The 25,952-nt window shown below is 40.8% G+C and overlaps 1 protein-coding gene across 1 annotated transcript; it reads left to right on the forward strand.

Annotated features, from left to right (window-relative positions):
• The first annotated feature begins 747 nt into the window (after window positions 1-747).
• On the forward strand, window positions 748-24,355 carry PDILT (protein disulfide isomerase like, testis expressed). Its single transcript, XM_039731938.1, has 11 exons — window positions 748-1,100; window positions 8,809-9,015; window positions 11,916-12,049; window positions 13,802-13,939; window positions 14,524-14,634; window positions 15,647-15,772; window positions 16,731-16,928; window positions 18,200-18,320; window positions 19,670-19,851; window positions 22,331-22,420; window positions 24,160-24,355. Exons 1-11 carry the CDS (start codon window positions 902-904, stop codon window positions 24,226-24,228), a joined length of 1,575 nt encoding a protein of 524 aa, XP_039587872.1. The 5' UTR covers window positions 748-901; the 3' UTR covers window positions 24,229-24,355.
• Window positions 24,356-25,952: the final 1,597 nt, after the last annotated feature.

Below are 25,952 nucleotides of genomic sequence, written 5' to 3' on the forward strand. Positions count from 1 at the left end.
GGTAAAGTTCACAAATTTCATCAGAGTTTAAGGGTCAAAGATATTTCTGCTACAACTGTAGACTGGCAGGTATTTACAGAAATAATTCCATAGTAATTGAAGGAATTCCAGAATCTCAATATTTCTGTAAAATATTTTTTTAAATGTTCTGAAAGGGCTGTCTTGGGAGGCCTCGTAGTTCACATGCACAGCTGATAGCAATCCTAAGGATGAACTGGTACATTTAGCCCCTTCCATTTATTGCACAGACTCTGTGACCACTGAAAACCAATTGCAAAACCTTCTGGTTTAACCCACAAAGTAGTATCTTACTTGAGCTACAACTTGGCACTTAAGTACAGAGGGGCCTCATAGACAAGTCATCAAAGAGTTACAGACATTAAAATTACCTGTGCAAAGAAATGAGAGTTCTCCCCTGACTTCAGCACACTCTCAGCCCCACAATTAGTAGATCCATAAGTGCAAGAGACAAGCAAACCTGAGGCAGAGGAGCAGCCCTCAAATACTGTTCCAGGTACCTGAGCTTTGTCTGCAGCCCTGACAAGAGAAGGGTTTCTAATTACACCAGCACACTTGGAATCCACTGGTGCTTCTGTAGGCATTTCCTCCTGTGCTCTCTCACCTTCTCCTGGGGTTGTTTATTTTCAGACACAGTAAACCCAACTTCCCCATACTTCTTCCCAACTCCTCCACCCCTGAACCACTACTAAAGATGGGGAAGTACTTAACTAATTTAATCTTCCCATGGAAAGGTGCAGTTGGCTCCACTGGTGGTGGACTTATCAACCTTATCAGCCTCTTGGTCTGGCTGATACAGCTGCAGACATTTGAGCAGCAAACCCTACTGCTTAATGCTGCTTTGTTTCTTTCTTTCTCAGTATCTGGATAAAGGCAGGACAAGATGAGGACACATCCATTTTCCCTTCTTCTATTGTTGTTTCTCACAGGCTTCCTGGCAGCAGACAGCATAAGCCCAAATGAAGCAAAGCTAAAGAAAACCAAGCTCCCCAAAATAAAGAAGGAGAATCATGTCCTTCTGCTGAAAAAGAGCAACTTTGACAGAGCATTGAAGGAAACCAAATACCTCCTGGTGAAGTTCTGTGAGTATCAATTTCCCCTCCCTTACCCTGGTGGCTCTGCAGAGAATGACTGATGTTGGGGCACTCAAGACTGCTTGTTTTACCATTGCTTTGTCCCCTAGTAGTCCTTGTTTGTTTTGGTTTCCTCTACGTATCTATTTCTGATCGTAACTACAGTAATTTATTCTTTTTTGGGTGGTTAAATACCAGTCTGCTACATAAGACAGTGCTGAGTTGGCATTCTTTGCTTCCATTGCCTAATTCTGCAAGTCTGTGTTTCACAGCAGTGATGGGTAAAACATATTTTAAAAAAAACCCAACCAAACAAAAGTTAATCAGAGAGTGCTTTTCTCCCTCTTGCATTTTCATCAGCACTTTGTATGAGATTTTTTGGATGGCATCTCTCCTCTGCGAGCATTTGGGCTTCAGGGATTGTCTTTTTACAATATTTTGATATCTGTAGTTGCATTATATTGTTCTTCTTCCCTGAAAGGAGCGCTTGATTAGGTAGAGGCAGGTTTGTGGTCCTTCCTTTAGGTTTGTGTTCATTTCTTCTGGGCACAAAATTGGTGGGGTTTTGGAATAACTAACTTTGTTTTAAGGTCTGGCCATCAAGTAGATCACAAAGGCAAAAGCCAAGAGGCAGATCTTTGTGATGTTACCCATCTAAAAGTTCAGATGTTGCATAATCTCCCGTGCCCCAAACTGGGATCTGCACTGGCCAGCAGCTGGCTGGTGGCAGAAACCCTTTGATCAGCCTAAGGCAGAGAAATCTTTGTCTCTGTTGCTTGGGCTTGACCTGGCTCTGCTGAGCCAAACTCCCTGAGCTCAGTGCACACATCCCCTTAACCTTAAATTACACAAATACTTGCAAACCAGACCCCCTTTGGAGGCAGGTGCCAGACACAGGCACAAGCTGAACCCCCAAACTGTTCCATATTTGGAAGGAATATTCAAAATTAAGGCAATATCCTAATTTTGCAGAAGTGCATCTAATTTGTTCTTTTGCATCACTATCAAATGTGAATTTTACTCCTGCTGATTAAATATAGCATAATATAATATAATATAATATAATCTATTAAAATATTAAATATTAATATGAATATATAATATATGCAGCATAATAGTATAGCAATAAACAATAAAACTGATCATAGCATAAAGAATACAATTAAGACAATAATAATAATAATAATAATAATAATAATAATAATAATAATAATAATAATAATAATAATAATATTGTTGTAGTGTAGGTCAACCTGAAATGAAAATACTTGTATTTTCAACAACAAAATCTAAAATATACTAACAGATTCAGGAAACTAAAAATATGTTTGGATCATACCAATCATTTCATTAGTCCTGAAACAAGGTTATAAAACTTCAAGAGTTTTTAATCTTTCAGAATAATCACATTAGAAAATGATTTAAAACAGAGTGTTTAAAATTTTTAGATACTTCTGCAAGTGTTGAAATTTAGAAGATTTCGTTTACTAATTGTGGAGGATTTAAAGCTATTTGCCAAATTCAATCGGCAGTTGTGTACTGTTTTATTTCTCTGAAGATGTATCATTTTGGTGAAAAAATAACTTATCAGAAAACAACCTTAGTCATTCTGCATTCTCACCTTTGTAAGAGGTTTCAAAGCACAGGATCTAAGTGACCAGGTCAGAGGAGAGTTTGTAAACAAACTTTCTCAGTACTGGCAGAGATTATCAACAGTGAGATATTGCAACACTCTTCAGGATTGCAACCAGGTATGAGTGGAAAACAGACATGGAAAAATTCAGAAAGAGACAGGAGATGGAGAAAGGATTGTTCAGAATAGAGTAGCCCAGGGACTTGGGCACTGCAGGGATGTGGGGGTCTAAAGCAGGCTTCCTTGCCCCTTCTTCAGAGCAGTCTTGGAGCTCTCTGACCTCCCACACCCTCACACCTGGCTCCCTCAGAAGGGAAGGACAAACAGACTCTTCCCTTCCCCACCACATCTTCCAAAACACAGAGGTGAAGCTCTGCTCCCCAAACACATCTTGCTCCAGTGATCCTCATCACTCTCTGGTTTGGATCAAAGGCCAGCATGTCAATCTAAGGCCTTGCTGAAAACCCATGGGTTGCCTTTCCCCCACAGCCATAAAGGCATCCACAGTTCCTGGAAAGAATTATGGAATCATTTCCAGGAGGGATGAGCTCCACAGCACTGATCCATTATCTGGAAATCACTGGCCTCAATCTCTGTAGCTCCCTTTGGAGACATGCCACTGGACAGCCTCTGGGGCAGTGACAAACTATCCTGCAGTGAGGCACTGCCCTGGGGTGGAGGAAACCTGACTCCACAATGCTGAATGAGCTGACTCATTTGCTGGAATAATTTCATTGCCACAACACAAGGAGACTAAAGATGGGACCTGCACAGAAAAGCCATAAAGCCCATATCTGTTATATGCTACTTCTAAAAAGTCTATCTAAATAAACAATCTATGTTAACAAGGAACTATTAAAGAAACTTAGGTAATGTGAGAGAAAACAATATTGCCCAGATACCCAGGAAATCTGTGAGGCTACGAGGAATTAGCTTCAGATATCCAGAATGAATGTGAGACCTGAGATCTTTTTCTTCCTGACTCATTAGAGATCACAGAGACAGAGAGTGGGAAGGGATCCCAGAATTCCCAGAAAATGGGATTTTTTTCTGGTGCTGCACCAACTCCAGAAAAGTTTGAGCTACAAACTTTCATTCAAGACTGTGCCTTAGACCTCTCAGTTATAAGAAAACCCCAATGCTTTCCCTGTTGTATAATATTATTTACTCACCAGTCCCACAGTATTTGTCAGGTGAGGTCAGCTTTGACGTTGTCTACCCAGTGACATTCAAGCCTTTGTAATACCTGTCAGTTCCACCCTGACAGTGTCCCAGGTCTGCCTTCCTTCAGGAAGGGTTACTATAAATACATGCTGACTTTCAGCCAGGCAATGTACAGATCCCTCTGGAGCTGGGCAAAGTTCACAGGGCAAGTATTCAGTGTGAGAGCAAAGCATTGACCCAGGAATCCAGCGCTCCTCCTCTCTCATCCCAGCTGTCCTGTGCCACAAGACTTGTCTGAAAACGATGCAAGCATCACCAGCAATGTGTGTCCTGCACCTCATCTCAGCACTCAGTTGGAAGTGCTCTTCTGCTGCAGGCTGGGGCATCTCCCAATCCCCGTTAAACTGACCTGAATTCCACAGAAATGCTTATGAGCACAGGGAATTCAGAGCACTTGTCACCAGCAGAAGGTAGACCTTAGATCAGTGCTGCCTGCATGGGAGAGTTTCAGTGTTTGCACTACACGCTGCCTGAATATAATCCCTCTGTTGACTTTCACTGCAGAGAAAAGCAAATAAGCACCATAAAAGGTCTCAATCACTCTAACAAATATGTCTATCACAGAGAAAATAAAGTTTGTACACTTAGTAAAAGCACAGCCGTCAGAGCACATGCTAACACCATTTCTTCCAACTTATCAGAAGAATTCATGGAAAGACACGGACCCTAGGGAATGCCTGACTCCACAGGCTTCTGAGAATGCCTGCTGCTGTTCTTTCCAGTGAAAAGTTTTCAGATCCTAGATAAACATGGGGATAACCTAAAGACAAGCACACAAGTGGTGCAGACATTGTGCTGCTGCTTTGTGTGCTAAGCACGCTCTCATTTTTGAGAAGGTGATGTTTACCTTTTCTAGCAGAACATTTGTACATCTACTGAGGCATTGGGTCAGCCACAGTATTCCTGCAACCTGTGACTGAGATAATGACATTTAATAGGCAAGATGAGGGTTACTCTTGAAGAAACTTCTCCTTTTTAAGGCACAAAAGCTGAAGGTGATGTTATTAAGAAGAAATTGCAGTTACCTGCAGCAGAATTACTTACTAGCATGGGTCCCTCATGTTGGTGTCTCCCACACACTTATTTTAGTGAATGCTTATAATAATCCAAACTTAGAATAAAGCCTGGTGTTTACATAGAAGGAAATATCAAATGAATTGCAAACTTCAGTTAAGAAGTAGAGAGGTCAGCACAGGAGGTTATGGCTGTATCTCACTCTAGAAGAGAAGGGGAGAATTCAAGGTCACACAAGCAAGCTTGCAACTGCAGCAAGATCAACATCCTTCTACTCTGATACGTTAAACATTAATCTATCCTTCATCTCAACACTCTTCTACAGGGAAATTTATTTATCTGTAGTGCAACTGTAAAAGCAGTCTGCACAGATGAGAAATGGGACTGCTGAAATAGTTTTGTGACCATGTCAGAAACTAACAGCCAGGAAATCAGTATCTGGCAGGACAACAGGCACATTCACAATGACTGCTGCAATCCCTAAAGCATCCATTCAGACAGAATAATGAGATTGGAGGACACCAGCAATTAGCTAAAGGAAAATTAACTCATTGTGCTTCTAAGTACACCCACTTCAAGAATTCTTTAGGGTCATTAAACACATTCATGTCTCAGCAAAAGATTTATCTGTCCACATTTCAATATATTGTAGCTCAGTAAACTGCACCATGAAACAGAAGTAGCAGCTTACTCAGGTTGTCAATGTACTGAAGAGGTAAGAGTCAAAATACAGGATTTCTGGTTCTCTTCCCACTTTTAATTTTCGAACCCTTACTTTATCCTTGTTTTTATTTACAACCCAGCTAAAACTACTGATATGGAAACATTCTCCCATGTTAATACAATGTGCTGACAGCCTTTGAAGGGCCTCTTGCTTCTGGCAGCTGTGGCACAGCACACTGGCTTACACAGGTGTCCTGCCACCCACTCTGCCTTCCCTGGTGACCTTGCCACCAGCTCTGCTGCCTCTTATCCGTGTCTGCTCTTGTTCCCTGCTGATGCTCCTCGAGTTTGGAGCCTGTGATGCCACATTAGCCCCAGCAGCTGCTTCCTCATCCCACGGCCTGAAGTGATCGGTGTCAATAAAAATCTAAACCAGAGGAAGTGAAAAAAAAACCTCAAGAAAAGGTTCCAAATAAAAGGAGTGATGATTTCCTGCAACACTCAAATGACTTGAAAGATAAAGCACCTGGGAGGCAAACAGAGAATGAGTGGAATGAAAAGGAATTGATGGAGAGCTGAAGAGGAGTCTAATCACTCAGGAAAGCAGGGGAAAGGTGCATGATGGATGTTTCCACATGATTTCTGGGTAGTCAAGGAAACAGTTTTTATCTGTCTGTTCACTCACTGAACTTGTGCTCACAGTTAGCAGGTTAATGGTACTTAAAGTTCTCCTGTCTCAGACTGCTGGAGTCATGCCCAGCTGCAGCACAGTTACTAACTCTACCAGCTCTCATTATCTAAGCATGCTGCTTACATTCCCAGTTAGCTGCAACTCTGAATACTCAGGTCATTCAGTCATAAGAGATCATTCCGAAAATATCCGTTTGGAATTAAAATATTTCAGAGAAAAATGGATTCTATGCCCTCTTCCCCCCCCCCCGCCAGACAATCTACCTAAATGTCTAATGTCTAAGCTTAATATTTCTTTTATGTTTGTGAAACTTCAGCTTCTGTTTCTGAAATTCACCAACAGTTTGTTCTACCCCTTCTTATTTCACTGTGCAAAAAGCATTTCAGCTTCCACATTCCCAGCTGTGGTAAAACAGCTGTGCAACCTTCGGTTAATAGAAAATAAAACATTCTACTGAAATTGCCTCTGATGTAAAACACAGAATTAGCTGAAAGCTGCTGGATCCTGGTTTGCTATGGGGTTTCCTGCTCCAGCTGCAGTCTGTCCAGAGCCACACACCCTCCCTCCTGGAGTCTCTGTGTATCAGCACTCTCAAATTGCATTGCAAGTACTCCATGGCTTATTGAATAGTCCACCTCTGCAATCTTTTTCAGAAAAAAAAATAAAATCATAAAGGCTCAACACTCAGTGTCCCTAGAAGCAACAGTATTTTTATAGGGTAGACATGCAATTTCTTACATTGACAGGTCAGATTTGCAGGCTTTCTGCTGTTGTCTCTAAAGCATGTTGAGGTACAACTGGAGATACTTTTGCCCCCCTTTTTTGGTGCTAGGAGATAACAAATTACAATCCTGCTGAGGGAAAGGTTCATAAGACCATTTTTATCAATTGGAAATAGAAAATTAAAGTTTGGGTAAAATTTATTTGAAAAATCATAATAAGCTTATTTGATGAAACACTAATTTTACAGGCCATTAGGACACAACATGTGTTTGGACTGTTGTCTTCAGGCTCATTTATTTTATTTGGAGAAGCACCTTCTCTTCATCACATGGTATCTGAGTATCCCCTGAGCAGACTCTAAGTTTTGTTCTGCAAACAGAACTCTTTGGTTTATTAGCAGCTGGAGCAGCTCTTCAGCGCAGGGGTTCTGTGAGCCTCTGCCAAGATGGGTCTGGATGTGACTGGATGTGGAAGGGCCTGGCACTATCACTTCAATATTTTGAGAAAATAGCATTATTTGATGCTAATCTTCACACTTGCTGCAACAGTAAGGTGGAAGGAAATGATTGATGGCTGGGATTCAGAGCAAGGATAATGGTGAATAATGCAAGGAATGTAACTCAGCCCTGAGTTAGAATATGGATTTATCTTTAATGTATTAGAACTCTTACAGAAATGTCCATTTACTTTTTGGTTACAAATACATTGGTCAATGTCTTCACCAGATATGCTCTTGAGAAGTGCATCTGCTATTTTGTGAAAGAACAAAAGACAGTTGTTTTGTTACATTTATGCTTTGGTGTATGTGCAGTTATATATCTGAACATGTGTATACACAAAAACACCCATATATACACAAAAGAACAAACACAATTTTATGAAACCAAATTTAACTGCATGTTTTTCATCTGTTCCTATTTGCAAAGTATATTGAAGAAACAAAAACTTTTATGTGCACAATCTAAAGAAAAAAGTTTTGTTCTTTATAATAAAAGAAATTTAACACGACAGGGTATCTCAATTTCAATCAAAATTTGGGTTTTTTTCAACCCAAGTTGCAAAAATATAAAGCTCCAGGCCTTTATTTCTTACTTGTCTTTGAATGCAGAGCATCTGTGTGCCTGGTTTCCTTCTCTTGTCATTTTTTCATGTTAATATAACTTCAGAGCTCCAGGGCCCAGCCCAGGATGGCCCCTCTCCTTCCAGCAAACACAGCTGCCATTTGAGCTGGAGAAGGGCTGGCACTCAGGACAGCACGAGGAATACCTGTCCTTTCAAACATGTATTTTTGAAAAATATTTCAAACACTTTTCAAACACCATACTTTGCTCCTCTCTTTCCCTCCTCCATATCTCATCTGGTAAAGTATTTTCTGCATTACAAACTTTGCCTCAGTGAAGTGCTTACAAAAATGGGATCACATTTGTGATCCATATTTAACTCTAATGTGAGCCATATTTAACTCTACCCTTCACCTCTCTTAAACTCATATCCAGCATAGTCAGTCAAGTTACTTTTTAATTGCTCCACATATTTTCCCAACAAAGAATATTGAAATGTTGCTGGTTGTTCATCGTGATTGGTTCAAAGACATGTGGAGTGGTAAAAAACCAGCACCAATATAAAGAAGTAAATATAATCCCTCATTTACCTCTGAGTCATAGAAGACCTCATTCAAACCCTCCAGCTACCACTTGACACAACAGCCTCCATAGAAAGCTTCACACTGTGGCTTATGTAACCCATTTGCTTTTGATTGGCCTTTTCAGATGTTACTTTATCTCAGTCTTCTCAGAATTTATCTGAAGAATTTGCTGAAGCTGCACGACAGCTTAAAAAAGAAGCTCCAAGCATCCAGTTTGGCAAAATTGATGTGACACACCAACCTGACTTGAGAAAAGAATTTAATATTCAAGCCTTTCCTACTGTGAAATTTTTTGTGAATGGCAGCAGGGAAGCTCCCATAGACTGCAAAGGTAAACTGTCTCATGCACTGATAAGATAATGATCTGTAATGACAGGATGTACCCATCCATTACCCTGCTGAGAAGAAAAATATAGATGCTCAGATAAAAAATACACGAGGTGGGAAGCAGGTTTTGCCCATGGTGTTAAATATGCAATTGCCTCTGTACCAGTACAGGATCCTGAATCTGAATTCATCGTCCAAGGGCATAACTGAGTATCTTCTCTCTATTGAGTTCACACAGTCAAATTAATTACTGGTGTTATTCCGCCGAGTACAGAATTGCCCAAACAAGACAACTTACTCCCAATTATTACAATAAACATTAATGAGTTATGCCAAACAAGAATTGGGTCCCCAAACTGCTTCATTACTCTTCTGGTCCACTGCAATTCCCATGAGCAGTGTGCCTGCAGAAACAGGCTGGAGCAACACCATATCTAACAAAGAACTGGGAATTCACAGGGTCCTTAACATACAGATCCACTTCCTAAGCTAAAGAAAATAATTTTGCCATTTAGCCATCAGAGGGAGCTCATATGTGGCTTAGAATAAAACATGGAATAATTTGAAGTATTTTACAGAAAGTTATTAAGCAAAGGCAATCACAGACTTGAGCAATCCCAGAAATCCAGGTCTTATTAAACATTTTTGTTCACTTACAGTACATACAAGAAAGGTTATGTTTTTCATAAAATGATGAACTTTTACAGAGGTGATAAAAATTGCTTGACTTGGCCAAGCATCTGTTGGTGTACTCTGAGCACATACAGGTGAGTCACAAGTTTAATACAACGAACAAAAAAAGGAACCCAAAGTTTGCCTCCTGAACTTGTACACAACCTAGTGCTAAGATATCTTTAACTGCTGAGCCCCCAGTGGCTCCTGCTGAAACCTGATCTTCAGTATTTTTAGCAACTTGCTCCTCCTTGCTATTGAATTTCTTACCAAGTTCCCACCACCTAGACTTGTGCAAACAGCAGCCTCTGCACAAATGCCACCGAAAGCGTGATGTGCCATACTGAACTTCTATTAGAGCTGCTGATGCCTGAAAGCAAAAGCCCCCACCTTCAGCCTCTGATTAAATCTACAGCATTGACAAGAAAACCTCTCTGAAACTGGTAAACCTGACAGATTTTCTGGTGTGAAACAGGGAGTACAGAGAATTGTAACACACACACATAGCTGCCCTGAAGCAGAGAGCTGCTATTTCAGGCACACTTTCTAGCAAGATGCAAGAATTAGGAAACTGGCTGCTGCTCTGTGCTTTTTACAAGGCAGACAGCACCAGTTGTTTGGAGGACATGTACCACCACCAGTGGCTTAAAATACATTTTGTTCACTGGTAAATGCTTATGTGTAACCCTGAGTAAAAGCACGTGTACCATGTTTGGCTTTTCAGCCAAAAGCCAAACATTGGCAATTGGAAATGTGCAATGGCCACCCAGTGACTTCTCATACAGGATTTGGTACATGCTTCATAGCACAAAAAACCCTGCAGTTCTTGCTTAAATCAATAAATTAATTAAACTCTTTATGGAAGATGGATTTTTTGAATGGTGTCCCTGGCAATGGACATAACATGAAAGCCAAATTCTAGGTTTCATGAAATCATCAGTTACAACTGCAAGGTCAGAAACTGGCCAGTACAGAGGCTAATCAAAGGAACTCAATAGAAAGATTAACCACACAGAAAATATGCCTAGAAGCTATAGCACTGACACAAGTGACAAGACCTCAATTCTGCATTTAGACAGCAGAAGTCAAGCACTATGTGGCCACTAGATACTGCTCTGCACTTTGTTCTGCAGCCTATACACTCCAGAGCAGATGACTGCCTGCTTCACTTAAAAAAAAAAAAAAAAAGAAAGTATTTTAAACTAGTTGCAGTGCTGTCTGCTGCAAAATTGTGGCAGTAAAACAGTCTGACTAAATTTTGATCTTGTCAGACTGCTAAAATGCACAGTACCAGGACTTGCAGCTCTGGTAATCCACTTGTACTATACATCTTGACTCTAACACTTAGCTTTTGTTTTTCTATGTATGATTTTGATTAACCCTTACTCTGGTCCAACAAACCTATCTGTCATAAAGAGATGAAAGGGCTAAGATTTTAATGGCCTGAGCCTCAGTTTGTTGCCTCAAATTCCCCTGAAAACATGATAGTTTAAAAATGTAATTTTTAAAGAGATTCAATACTGTAAAACTTCTGAAAGCTTAGGACAATTTACCAAATAAACAGACTGACTATAATCTCAGTAAAAGTAGTAGTAACTTGGAAGCCAAAAGATGGAACAATCCAGAACTAAATGACAACTTTGACACTTCAGCTTTGTTTCTTATGTCTAAACTGAAATGATGCTATGGCCCCACAGAGGAATTTTAAAACGTCTCTGTGCCTATCAGATCCCTCCTGCAGCATCAAAGGAACAATTTTGGCACCTAATGTAATTGAACAAACAGTTCAATAAAATCTGCAATTGGTTTGAAGTCATTCTGGATTAAACCTTAGGTCGATAGCACTTTATAGCTTACTGTGATTTTGGGATACATGAAATCTTGCAGGACAGGTTTCCTACCTGTCTGAATTTCCTCATCTCTATTCTCCATGTGTGATTAATCATTTAACTGGACATAAAACCATTTGCAGAGGTCTCAGAAAAAGCTGTACTAATCCACTGTTGGTCTTCTAGAGTCACAATAGTTTAAATGGTTTAAATGGTGACTAGAACCTGAGGTTGAACTTGGATACCTCAGACCCCCTGTCAATCAGCTTTGACCTCAGTCCTAAGGAGCCCAGGTCCATTTGTATTCAGCATTCCTCTGCACCTCCACTGCCTCTGTCCTGATTGCACAGAAATTTCTGTCATTCATTTTGATTTTCATCTTAACTCTCTTTTCCTTCCACAGGAGTCAGAAAAGCCTCAACCTTTATTACATGGGTAAAAAGAAGAACTGGACCTAGCACTGTTTTAATCAACTCTACTGATCAGGCTGAAGCCATCATAAAAGCTGATGATTTAGCAGTGATTGGCTTCTTTAGGGTAATTATCTGGAAAACTAAAAAGGCTGGTTCTGTTCCAGCTTTGGGATATACTGCTTGCTATCACCACCAGAGCCCACACATCCAAAAGACCAAGAACTCACCAGAAAAATGCAGACCCTCAGTTTTCTCTACATTTGAGAAAAAAAAAATTAACAGTCTCTATCTATTTGTTCACAACTTTTAGACAAGCAGCCGAGGCAGAAATAAGGAAATCTTACACCACAGCACATTTCTTTAACCAGTACCTGGGCACAGAGACCCTGAGATCTGCTTCTGAGAGCAGGGTGCTCCAGCAGTGTTTCCTGCATCCTCAGAGAAAGGCCTCTGCCAAACTCTCCCAAATGTTCCTGATGTGAAGAAGGCCAAATCTGCATGGATAGGAAGTAATAAAATATTACCACTGTGTATGATCCAACACATGTAGTCCTTTCTCAAGCAAATTCTACCAGTTTCCAGAGCAGAATAAGGTTCTTAGGATTTGGGCTGAATGCTAGTGATCAACAGTCAATAGGAATGCTGTCAGAGTGAGTAAAATAGGAGTAGCTTTTTCCTGCTTTTTCAATGTGTCCTTGAAATCTTTAATATCTGGAAATTTAACCAAGGATTTTCTCTAACTAAAGAGACTTTTATTCTGATATCTCTCTGCCCAGTGAAAAGCACAATGTCTGGATTCATACCTGAACTGATAATATCCCAAATGTGCTGGCTACAGCAGACAGTCCAGGTTCTGTGGATAAGGAAAACAGGACTCATTACCAAAATGCCCCATAGTAACGAAGCTGGTGAGCACACAGAACATAACAGGACAAACTGTGAAAATGCTCAGTGCCCAGAATTTTGCTTTGCAGCAATCTGCTTGCAGCCATTTAGGAAGGAAGGCAGTTTTCCAGTGCTGGGGGAAATTGAGAAGCTCTTTCTATCACAGTGATGCCAGAGAGCTCCCTGAACCACACTGATAGCAGATATTTCCTGCAGATGTGTTTGACTGGACACTGGTTTCGCTCAGGGCTGAAATGACAATAGATGAGCATGAGCTAGGGCATGTCAGAAATTTAATGGGTGGAAGCCAACAAAACAGTGTCCAAGCAAATAAAGAGCTGTATTTGGGCTTCAATTACTCACAGATTGCTCACAAATATGAGTGCCAGGATGTGTTGGAAGGTCTCAGCATATAAATTACTATTCATCTAGCATGAAATAATTGTCTGATTAAATCAAATCTGGAAGTGCTGTTGCCTTTCATCCTGCTTATTTACTATTAGTTTGAGGGTGGACAGCACAGTGACTATTTGATGATGCAGGAGTCAAGGTCCCTGCCTTGAAGAGCACTCAGTCAAAACCCCAGATGTGCCAGTGAGCTCCTCTTGTGAGCAGAGAGCCCTCCTGCCATCCCTCACCTCCTGCTGGCTGTGCAGGGGGAGCAGCTGCTGCTCCATCCCTCCCAGCCTGCAGAAGGCTTTGCAGAGGGTGGCTGTGCCAGAGGGGAGCAGGGGGGATGAGATCAGTGCAGGGAGGACAGAGGGGACCCACCACCATCCCTGCTGACCCAGGCCAGCCAACACAAGCTGTGTCACAGCACTCCTAGGATCCCCCCTTTGAGGTAATCCTGGAAAGCATTATCCACTTCACAATTACGTTTGGCTTTTTACTTCACAAGCATTTAGGGCCCTGCTTCACCTGGAGCTCTAACTCCTACACATCTTAGCAGGATGTAGGGCAAAGTCTTAATAAATACTCTTTCTGGGACTAGGAACTTCACAGTGACAGTGTGGAAGTTTTCTGTGAGACAGCCAGAGATGTGCCAGAAATGCCTTTCGGGATGACAGCCAGTGAGGATGTCTGTGCTAACTACGGCGTCCAAAGGAACTCTCTCGTTGTGTTTAAGAAGGTAGGAGTACAAAAGTCCAGCAGGTAAGGTGTTGTGACAGCTGTGGGCTCTGGAAAGGTAGTTTGGGAATTTTTCAGGTTATATATAAATTTTATATATAACCTGAAAGGATCTGGATATAATATCTTTCCAATCTGCATTCTAATCAACATTTGCTGCCCAAGTTCAGTGAGATTTGCAGACATTCATCTCTTTTCTTGTGTGTTGCTTTTGACCAGGAAATTTCTTCCAGTCCACAACAGAACAAGTGGCCAACAACAAAACAAAAACTGCAGAGAGTAGCAGCAATATTTAGACTAGGAAGTAATCAGAACAATGATTTCCTGAGCGAGCATATCTCACAGATAGTGTGTATAGATGTAGGAAAGATCTTTCAGTATGTCAACATTACTGAACAAATTTAAACTGTCAGCTGTACCTTGAATTTTAGCTGTAATCTTGTTCTGCAATCTAGCTGTGACATTCATTTTACAAGCTATGGAATTTCAGTTGCTGAGGATCATAAAACTCTTGCTTTTAAAGCCTGTCATTTTGTTCCTATAATTGATAAGGCCACCAACCTCACAAGTTCACTATTTGTCCAGGGAAAACCTGTGCATAATGAAGTGCTTGAAGATGGCAGACAGAGCAAACTGGGCCTGACGAGGCTAATCAAAACCTTTACCTTGGATTTAGTCACTGAATATAATATTGAGGTATGTGCTTTTCACTGTATTAGCAAAAACTACAGGAGAAAGACAGAAGTCCATGCAGAAAGAGACCTAGGGAGCTACTCTGCACCTTAGGGAGTGAGAATTTTCTTTGCTTGTTTGACAAGGCCACTCTTAAACACATCTAGAAATGCCAGCAGAACCCAGCATGCAGCTCTTGGTCTAACCCAAGTGATGCTTCCCTCTGGCAAGATGTTGTTTCCCAGATGTGTTGGAAGGTTACGATGAGGAGTGGCTGGTGGAACAGTGAGATCTGAGCATGCAAACACCTCTCTTCTGTGGATCCAACAACAAAGTCTAGGCTGCTTCTGCAGCAGCTCAGTGGGGTGAGAGGTTGGAAGGTCAGTCCCTAATCCTGGGTTCCAAACATTCCCCCCCAGCACAGCCACAGGGAGCTCTGGGCCAAGGCAAGAAGGAAAGAAACTGGCAAAAATTGTTGCTAGTGCAGGTAGGGAAGGAAAGACATGGAAATACCTGCTTGCCTGGGGACACCCCATTGCCTCTGATTATAGGGTGGCATGAGACAAAAGGTCTTTGTATCTCCTTCCCTGCAGTCGTGTGCAGGGAAGGAGATACAAGCTGCTGATGCCACCTAGAAGGGAAGGAAGTGCCCAGCCCACAGCTGCTGCAGCTGGGCCTCCCTGGGTAACACCATCTTTTGCTTTCAGCATTAATTCTTCTCTGTGTGTTGTACAGGAGGTCAGACTAGAAGATCACAGTCCCTTCTGACTGTAAAAATCTATGAATAACTATAAGGTTTTCCTGGAACAGAAAAAAAAAAAAATCAACCCCAAAACCTCAGCAGCTGCTGATTCTTCTTACTTTATCTGCTTTAAAACAATGAAACAAAATCCAATGGTTATGGAAATGACTGGGAACTGAGTCTTAAAAAGTAAAATTTGCAATAGCAGAGCCTAGGGATACTGATATGCTGAGCCTCTGATTCACTGTTCTGCCTACAAAGAGTGGAGCAGATGTTGAGTCTTTTGTTTCCCAGACATCTGTGAAGATTTTTGATGTCCCTGTTGAAAATCACATCCTGCTGTTCACCCCAATGAACTCGGAGACATTCAGTGAGATTTACGAAAACTACCAGTCTGCTGCTGCAGAATTCAGAGGAAAGGTTTGTAGCACTGAATCCAGATTTGCAAATAGGAATGTCAAAAGATCAGTGGAAAACCACTCACCAATATTACTGGTAAAAACACACTGCTCTCAGTCCGTGTTCTAACTCTACCAAACCATTTAAAAACAGTTTCAGTAACTATTATTTGAATTTGTTAAGGACAAGCTGAAAGATAAACTTCACTTGGAAGTGATTTTTTAAAACACAAAGACCACAAAGAGAAGCACTAATTCCAGCTGCTCCAAATTTACCTGTTTCAGATCTTACAAATATAATTTTCTGGGAGCAACTTCCAACCAAAGGTAGTTTTAGCAAAATTCTGGCAATTTCTGGCTCTACCAGGAAATATCATGAGGATCTCAGAATATTGCCTGAAGAAAAGGCTGGAGGCAGCTACAAAACCTGAGCAATATTGCAAGGTATGTGCATAGCCTTGCCTGCAGCCACGTGTCTGCAAGTATAGAGACAGTTATAGGCAGTCATATACACAAGTATTTTGGTTTTCCGTGGTGCTACTCCTGCTCCAGGAACATGAGACACTGAAGAATAGTTAAGTCATCTTGTAGTAAAATATCACATATTGGTAAATCCATATGGATTACAGGTGTTTCAGCTCTTCTGTCCTGTTAAGATTTATGAAGAAGAGTAATAAGCACTTTGGGGGGTAATTTAGAAGTGTTACTGAAAGATGTGATAGCAAACCACTGTGAAGGGACAGAGAGAAAAGCTTCAGTACTTTTGGCTGCTTTAGCATTTGTTATTAACTAGGATCAATGTGTAATAAAGTCCACAGAGCTTCTGGGTTTTGATCTGAGACCAAAAATGATTCTCCACAATTCCTTGAATCTAATGTTAGATCCTACCCCACTGCCAAGCCCCAGAGTCCATTTCTCCAAAATGGCTACACCAAAGCTGGAAAGTTCAACCAGATGCATGATTCTCTCTTTGTGATCAGATACTGTTTGTTTTGGTGGATACTAATGAAGCAAGGAATGGACGGATTTTTGAGTATTTTCGCATCAGGGACATTGATGTTCCTGCTGTGAGAATCCTAAATCTGAGCAGTGATGCCAGGTACAAGATGCCTGCGGATGAGGTAACCGTGGAGAACCTGAAAGAATTTTGCCAGAGCTACCTAAATGGAGAAGCAAAGGTATGTCCTTTACTAATGAGACAGCTCTCTACTACACCAGCTAAAACATAGCAGCTTGGCAGAGCACCCCCTTTTAAAATTAGAACAGTGTCCTGTTGTGATCACTGGTTTATTAATTTACTGTCACCCCAATGCATTAATCTACCATCTACAGCTGTTGACAGAGCATTCCTCTGTATTTAACAACTGAGGTGGACTACAAGTCCTCCAATGTAAATCCTGGCTTGATCATTTATGCCCAGTACTTTAACTGATGACAGCTGTTTTATTTTAGTTTTATTTTTTAAAACTCCCTATACCTCTATCTTTCCAATACTATAATGGAGATATTTCCTTTCCTTCGTTGGGGAGAGATACAAACAATCATTGCAACAGATTTTAAGATTACAGGAAAATCCAGTAAATCGAAAAGTGACAGTTTCAGAGGGGATTAACATTTGGTATTTGTTTAAAGCAAGTTTAGCAAAGTGAATTTTCCCAGGGGGATAATTCCCAATGGTAAATACAGCATTTGTTGCCATAATGAGGCATCATCACACTCATGTGAAAAATACATTAAAACGTTGTGCTTATTCAGAGCTCCTCAGGGTGATTTACAGACAGAAAAGATAAAGCAGTCAGACTGAGAGCAGGCAGAATTTAAGAAATGTGAGTAGGTAAATCCTGTATTTAGTGTTGGAAGGGAGCAGAAAGATGGAAGCAGAGGGGATGTGGCCTCTTTCTCCTCACCAAGATCTGCTTCCATGGGGCACATGTGCCTTTCTGCTACTGTGCTGTGGTGTTAAAGAAGAGAAATTCCCAGCTACTGCACTGTAAATTGTGGAAGTCATTTGGGGACCATGACTGGTGGTGAAGCCAGAGATTTAAGCAGCAATGCACACTTTCTGATGTGTTTTACATCACTTTTGAAAGCCCACAACACATAAACTGTTCAGTAGTCCAGCTTCTGAACATTGGCCAACAAGAATTCAGGACGAGGAATACAACTGTGTTCCAAAGGGTCATTTTCAGACAGTCTGCTACAGAGTCTGTATTCAAGAGAGGGACAAGTAGTTCTGAGTACCGACTTCCCTGGGGTGTGAGATCCCAGCTCCTGCTGAAGGGAGAGAAGGTGGAACCATGGCTGACCAGGAAGTAATGATATAAAAGAGTTATCAGACAGTAACAGAGCACATTAGGTAATGTCCCATCAGACTCACATTAACTTGAGCTAGAGTACAGTTTCTCAATGTTCCCTGCACTTTCACAGCAATGTTTCTTTTTCTGCTCAGCAACATCTCTCCAGTGAAGAAATTCCACAAGACTGGGACAAGATGCCTGTCAAAGTGCTTGTTGGGAAGAATTTCAACAGTATCATCTTCAATAAGACCATGACTGTATTTGTTATGTTTTGTAAGTGTTGTCATTGAATTCAGATTTTAAGCTCCTATAACATGATCAATTGGAAGGAAAAAATGAAAGCTCATCCTTATATACCAAACTAATCTTTGCACTTTACAGAATCTGAGCTCAATGAAATTTTAGTGTTTCTGGAAAGAATTGAAGAAAAATTTGTATCATATCTGTGGAAATGCTGTGATACCTTTGCTGACTTAGTGTTGCACTGAGTAGCACTGGATCTCTTCAGTAAATATTGGTCAAGACCATATGAAATCTCTGTGTTGAAAGACAACAGGAGTGGAACGTGGTGTATGATGGAAGCGTGTTGCACAGCATGAGCCAGGCTGTCTTCCAAGGGCAGAGGGAGAGTTAAGTGAGATTGTCTGGTTATAATGCTCTAGGATCAAATCCCACATAGGAATTGTGGTTTAGGAAATTGTAACTCTTTTTTTCCTTCTCTGTCTGCTAGGGATGTGGCTTCCTTACATGACTCTTTCCAGCAAGAAACCTCTGTCCTATCCTTGTACCAGCCAGCAGGGATTACTTTGTGCCTCAGTTGCTTCAGTAAAGCAAACATAGAGCATTAACAGAAATATAAACAACTAGCTGTACTGTCTTGAATTCCAGAAATTCCTAAAGGCAGTACATTCCTGCCACCCTCCTTGCTGGCTGCAGCTGTGTCACTCACACAATTTTTACATTTCAGTATCATGAACAAACTGAATGAGCTAAGCAAGAATTGAACCAAGTTCTCTGGAAATGAAAGGCAGGGAATGTACTGTATTCAGTCAAGTGCTCCTGAAATTTTAATTCTGTGTGAACCAAGTGTGAGCATTGTTCTCCTGACTGAGGGACTGGAACTGTATTGTGAGCTTTTTAAAGGGACATTGGGCTCTCAGCAGTTTGCCTTTCTGGTGACCTGCATCAGTGCAGTGCTGAGTCAGAACAGCACCATGACTCAAACTCCTCTTTCTAGAGTCAACACAGCATAGTTTATGAACACACTTAATTTTAGTATGCAGGAAGTATTTTGTAGTTCTGACAAGTATTCCAGCACGGGAATGATGCAAGACTTAACGTGGGTTGCATTGGTTATCTGGCACAGCCCTCCAGCAAAGTAGTCCAAGTTCTGTGTTTGTTACAGTCATGAGGCTAAAGAGAGCTAAGGCAGCACTGCTATCAGACATGTGTTAGTGAATAACTAGTTATTACTACATGGAAATGTGAAATTCATGAAGGGCAAACAGTTTCAAGCAGTTATTTACCACAAACTCTGTTAACCTGAAGGGCTCAACAGGTCCCGTTGATTGCATCATCACATGCACTGCTGTGTCCTTATCATTTTATTCCTAAATTTGCAGATGCCCCTTGGTCCCATGAGTGCAGAAAACTCCTGCCAATCTGGGATAAGTTGGGAGAGCAGTACGAAAGTCACAAAGATGTAATGATTGCAAAGATTGATGTCACAGCAAACGACATCCTGGGCGTGGGGCTGGACCGCTATCCGTTCTTCACGCTCTTTCCTGCCGGCTCACATCACCAGGTGAGGAGGAAGCTCTTGGGGGAGATTGTGGAGGCACAGCTGCACAGCAAGGCAGGGGCTGTGCTTGCACAGGCGTCACAGGGAGGAAGGAGTCCTTTCACTAGGAAAGTTTGGTCCTTTTCTGCTGAGAACTGGCTTCTGAGTAGACATTGCTGCCAAGAACCTGAATTAGAGGGGAAACCCTTCCATTGTCTCATCCTATACATGAGGGAAACCCTTCCATTGTCTCATCCTACACATGAGGAAAACCCTTCCATTGTCTCATCCTATACATGAGGCTGTGGCAAGAGCTCAGGTTTCATTTACTCACTTGGACTACAAGTCCTCAGGGCCCCACGTTCTGCTGTTTAACCATCTCCAATCAGCCTGTTGGGTTCTAGCAACAGTCTGAACTTGGAGTGAATTTACAGATACCTCCCAATGACTGCAGTGCCTTTTTATTTCAAACCATGACAAGAGATGTTCTGTCAAAGAACTACTTGTGCTATTTTTTTCCAGAGCATGTATGATAAACGTCTCTAAAATGTTGGTACTGCTCTTGTTATTTTCCTCTACATTTTCACAAAACTCAAATTTAAATCTCTCTACTATACATTAAAGCCAGTAATTTTACTTCATTCTGGTATCCCAGCCCCCACTGGTAATAAATATTTGTTGTCAAGATCAATGATTTTTGCAATATGCTACATAATCAGTCAGCTATGTTACACAATAATTAGAAAATGCTGCTGAAATTGGAGGCAAAAAAACCATTAAATAGCTACATTCTCCATCTATGTAGATTATCTAATTAAAAAGAAAATATCACTGAAGTAAAAAAATAAAATAAGGTACCACTATAATTAAGGCATTACTAAGCTTTTCATTTTTCTTCTTAGTAGTAAACTTAAATTAAATTCTAAGACATTTACCCATGTTCTCATTTAATCTCTGAGAGATATTCCTCTCAGATGTGCATGCAAAACTTCTGATGAATTGAAGTGCAGTCCAGCACACTCACACAATGTTTGGTCTTCTAGCAGAAAAGCCGAAACCCTTTAAATGCTCAAAATAAATGTCAGTTTGCAAAAAACCAAATAAACACACAAAAGAAGCCCCAAACAAGTAAAAACTTTCATTAAGGGATTGCTTCATAATTAAAAATACTCTGGAATTAAAGGGTATTTGAAATCTCCAGTTCTTCCTTGTGCACCATTTTTGCACTACTTCCCTCAAGTGCAGAGATTTCATCTTGTACTTGGCTAGCAGTGCAGGTTCCTGCAGATGTCTGTTTCTATGGGTTAAGTGAGAAAAATAACTTTTACATGCACAGATTACTGTAATGAAAAGTGTTGACACGAATCCCCAGTAACCACTGCAGGAATCAGCTGCTTCTCTGGCTTTACAGATCTTCAGGCTCTGAGAAACTGGTGTTCCAGCCATCATCAGAGTTGATAAAAATCAAGACTCAGCTGAGAATGTTAATTGCCTCTGGAGAAATAAAAGAATCTTTCTCGACAAACTTAAACTTACAAACGTAAAAACCATTAAAAAGTAGTTTCAAAGCTGTCACACTTTTTTATTAAAACGGAATGGAAGTACCAAACTTTCAGTATACAAAAAGTGTACAATTTTAGTGAACTCATCAGTCTGTTTTGGTCACAGTCCTTCAAACTCAAATGAGGTGTAAGAGTAGCCAGTGTAAAGTAACACAACGTTATTTGTCTCAGTGGGAGTGAGCTTGATCCAACTGAGAATAGGCCTCCACTATTTCTAAATACACTCAGATAACAGCAGACAATTCCCAATGTCACATACATGAACTTCTACAACTTTTTTCTAAAAAAATTGTGCAAAACCCTTTTATACTTCCAGAGAGCAATGGTTTTTTGGGGAGGAATCTTTAAAACATAATATGGTGCCTAGACTCACTCAGAAAAATGTAAAGCTCCAAACTGAAATTACTTCTTTATTAGACTTCCTCAGAAGAAAATCCTCAGGAAATCCACAATTTAAAGTGAAGAATAAGAAAATTAATGTCACTGCTCATCTTCGTCCTCTTCTTTCAAGCTGTGCAACAGTGAATTTCAAAACTATTCCAGAGTTTGAATTTCTATCAAAATCTTTGAACAGTTTTGAATAGCATGGCTGGACACTTAAAAGACTCTGCTCTTCAGAATATTGCTAAGCAGTTTATTGTTAAGCACAAAAAACTCCACTGATGTCAGTAGCTTGCAGGATCATCTCCACCTAATGCCATAAAATAACGGTTGTTTTTTATACAAATAATTTTCTTCTAAGAAATATACATCTACTTCTTCTTTAAACTCAATTTTCATATAATGTTGGAACCTTCTGTGCCCCTGCCATTGCTTTCTAAACTGAGCACAAAAGTCTAGAGTTTGGTCAGTCTAGAGAACCGAAATCGTCCACTCCATTTTGCCATTATTTCCAAAATTTTGTGGACAGAGTTACATACTCAACTTTAATTCTTTTTCAGGAAGTGGCCTATACTGGGGAATATACATTGGAGGCATTTTCCGAATTCTTAGAAGAACAAAGAAGGATGAAAGCAGAAGCAGGAGAGAAGGTAGGCATTTGATCTGGAGCTGATCTGCTGTGTAACCCAGGCAGGTTCCCAGCCTGTGGAGACATCCCTGAGCTGGCTGCAGCACAGCCACTCCCCTGGGCCCCTGCTCGTGCCTCTGCTGGGGTGGTTCTTACCAGCTCAGAGCTGGTTCCATCCCCGCAGCAGCTGCACCATGTACCACAGCCTGGCAGGCACACACCCACTCACATCCTTGTTCTTGTCACACAGAGCCCTCATCTCCCACTGCTCGTGCTGTCCCTGAGTCACACATCAACACTGGCAGTAAGCACTGCGTGGCACAAAGGAGCCTGCATCCTGGCAGGTGTGCAGCAACACTTGCTCACAATTTTAGCTGGAAAAACAAAGCCCCAGCTAAGTGTCAGAGTTAGAGCTGTTCAAATCTCCATTGCCCACCTCATTCTGCTGCATTCAGTGCAGCTTCTCTTCCTCATAAAAGGAGGACACGACTGAGAGCACATGATGTCCCTGCTCTGAGCAGTCTGGTTGTGATTGCTGTCCAGTTCCTTGACCCTTTCTTCTGCACTGTAAATCAGACCAGAGAAGTGTTTGCTGTCCCACAGCTGCCTCTTATTGAATCACAGACACTTCACTGCAACAAGACACATGGAAAGTGCACAATGTCACTGAGCTCCACACAGAGAACTACAAGGAACAGAAAAAATCCTGACACGTACATGGGGACACTCTCCACCCAGTGTAAGAATCCTGGGCCCTTTCTGCCCAGAATGAAATGGCACTACAGGGTAGTAATTGTTATTAACACCCTTTTCAGCTGGTAGGAAAACTGGCTGTGGGTAGAGAAACAGTTTTGAGTTTGCAGACTTATTTCCACCAGAGGCTCTGATTTTCTCCTGTATTCAGTGTTCAATATGTAGTTATTGCAGGAGAGAGATGACTAAACCAGTACTGGGACACAGAAGGCTGCAGAGCAGGACCAGACACACACCTCTGCCCAACCACTACACAATTCTGCTTTCCAAACCCCAAAGCCTACACCTGATGTCTGCACCTTGCATGTTCCTTGGTGCTGTGTTTCAAGGAGATCTGTTGAGTTCTACACAGTCTTTTACATGCAATATTTGACCTCTGTATATTCTGCTGTCTCTTCTTCATGCTTTATGTCACATAAGAGAATAAGTAAAAAAGTCAGCTTAGAAAATACCACTCAAAACCATGCTCTGTGTAGCAAAAGGGATAAGTAATTGTCATTTTCTCATCTGTTCACTTTTTCTACCGTTATCTGACACCCACCACATTTTCCCAGAAGATTGCAATATTACACCATTTGCAGCATAGTGTTTGATATGAACTTCCCTCTTGAAGTTATTCTTCATCCTCACCTCGGGGCATTCACAAATACACAAACAAGATAAATGGGGTATTTTCTTTTGAGATTGCCAAAGAAAGACAGTCTTGTGGCCATCAGCACACATGGTATTCTAAGTTAATATTAAATCTTCACAAAAAGCTCCATCTAAGCTTTGCCATAAACCAGTGGAAAGGTTTGAAAACAAAGTGCATTTTAGCAACAGCTGCACTATTTCTGACCTCATTAACAAGACCTCAAGTTCCTTGGTTGGAAAGATGAAAATCTCCATTTCAACTAATCTTAAAGTGGGGTGTTTGTAATTTTTTTGGTTTTTTTTTTTAAGAATTACTAGAGTCTTTGTGAACATTTGTAATAAGCAATTTTCCTTTTGCATTTCCTTTTTTAAAAGGAGCCTTCGGGAGGAATCAAAGAGGATTTCAGCCAAAAGGAAACTGTAATAGCAGAGAAAGAACTTTAATAGTATTAAGAAAGAGAAACATTCTGAGGATTGTGGGGAATCCTTCCTGGAAGGAGCTCACTGGAAGAATGACTCATCTCAAGTGAACACAGAGCTGAATAAAAAAATAAAAGTAAAGAATTTCGTATCCGTGGCTTGTTATGTGTGGTTTCTCTTCTGAATCCAATTTAACTCCTAGTTTTACTGGGATCAGTTGTCATGGGTTCTTAAAATACTGTCAATTTTGCTTAAACGGTGGCTTTATTATTAATAAAACTGCTCTTCTTTAGAAAGGTGTGTATGCCATGGCAAACAGACCACAATATAAAATGACTCGATCTGAGCAAGATCTACAACAAGATTGCCACTGATTGCTCTCCAATCAGCCCTCTTGTTTTCAAAGAAGATTAACTGCTCCCAGAAAGAAGGGTCTAACACTACAAAAAGCACACCTAGAGTGATCTTCAGAAAAAGTCATTGAAGCTAGGGAATGAGCCCCAAAGGGCAGCAAGGAGCAGTTCATTATTTTTTTATTATCTAGTAATATAAAATTGCAGAAATAGAGATAAAATTTAATTCCAGTTAGAAAAATACCATAGCTAACACACAAAGTCACAAATATGACTTACATTTTAGTTATGTGAGGTCCCTTAACCACATGTTAAAGTAGTGAGACAAGTGAAACTGCTGGACAACAGTAGTTTCTTCCTGCAAGGACCAGATAAAGCAGAAATAATTCTGAAAATTTGAAACCTTTTCTTACACAATTAAGGAAGGAAGAACACTTATCGGAATTTCATTTCAGCAACAGGTGTTCAAAATCTCTGTTTCCAAATTGTTAATGCTAATAATCACTTTCTTATGTAAGCAGGGGGAAAATGGGCAAAACTTAGAAAAGAAAGGAACACTCATTTGAGTGGAAGAAGGCTCCCACTGTTGAAGAATACAGCACTGAGAGGAAGCATGGAGACCTCCTAACCCTCACCTGCCACACCAGTCAGCATGAGAGGGACACTTTTAAAGTACTGGGCCTCTTACATTTTATGATGGTTTGCTAAAAAGTGCAGTTCATGACAGGTGGCTTGTTTGCTATCCAGGTTGCAGCATGTAATTAAATAAGCACACTTTGAGATTTAAGGTGAATTATTAACTTCTTTACTTCACAGTTCTTGCAAATAAATAGGGCTCCACATGCACCACACCTCAGGAGGCTGTCAGCTGCTCTTCACTGGTGAGAAGGTAACAAAGAGATACAGAAAGGAAAACAGTTTATGTTGATTCCCCACAGGCACAGTTTAATCTCTGCTGGGACTGCAATTAAATCCACTTAATGGACGAGGATTCTTGTGGAAGCATGTTCAGTGCTGGACCACCATTCCTAGATATGGTCCACCTGGCTTTTGCAGGTCTTTGACCTGGTTCTGTGAGCAGTTTACTGAGACAGTCGGAAATTGGTGAAGACCAGGGGCCAGATGGGCTCCACACACTCAGGTTTTCTGCCAGAAACATCACCTACATGGGGAGGAGGAGCTGAAAGATTCACAGGAAAACTACAGCTTAAAAGTCAGCACTGTAGAGGTGAGAGATGGGAGCCACAGCCACATTACTACTATCTGAAGAAAGATTCTTCTTTGAAGATGACAAGTTAAGTTTAATTATCATGTTTTTAATGCACAGTAAATTTTTGATGGAACTTCAATACAGTAGAAACCAAATCATACTGTCACTTAGTGGCATAAGGAAAA

The sequence above is a fragment of the Passer montanus genome, unplaced genomic scaffold, assembly GCF_014805655.1.
Source record: "Passer montanus isolate IOZ18808 unplaced genomic scaffold, ASM1480565v1 scaffold8, whole genome shotgun sequence".
NCBI classification, from domain to species: domain Eukaryota; kingdom Metazoa; phylum Chordata; class Aves; order Passeriformes; family Passeridae; genus Passer; species Passer montanus.

Excerpts from the sequence above, each read along its gene's own strand:
- PDILT (XM_039731938.1), top strand. The coding sequence starts at position 902 with ATGAGGACACATCCATTTTCCCTTCTTCTATTGTTGTTTCTCACAGGC. Across the intron at positions 1,101-8,808 it reads ATACCTCCTGGTGAAGTTCT|ATGTTACTTTATCTCAGTCT; the intron begins GTGAGTATCAAT and ends TGGCCTTTTCAG. Across the intron at positions 14,635-15,646 it reads TCACTGAATATAATATTGAG|ACATCTGTGAAGATTTTTGA; the intron begins GTATGTGCTTTT and ends TTTGTTTCCCAG.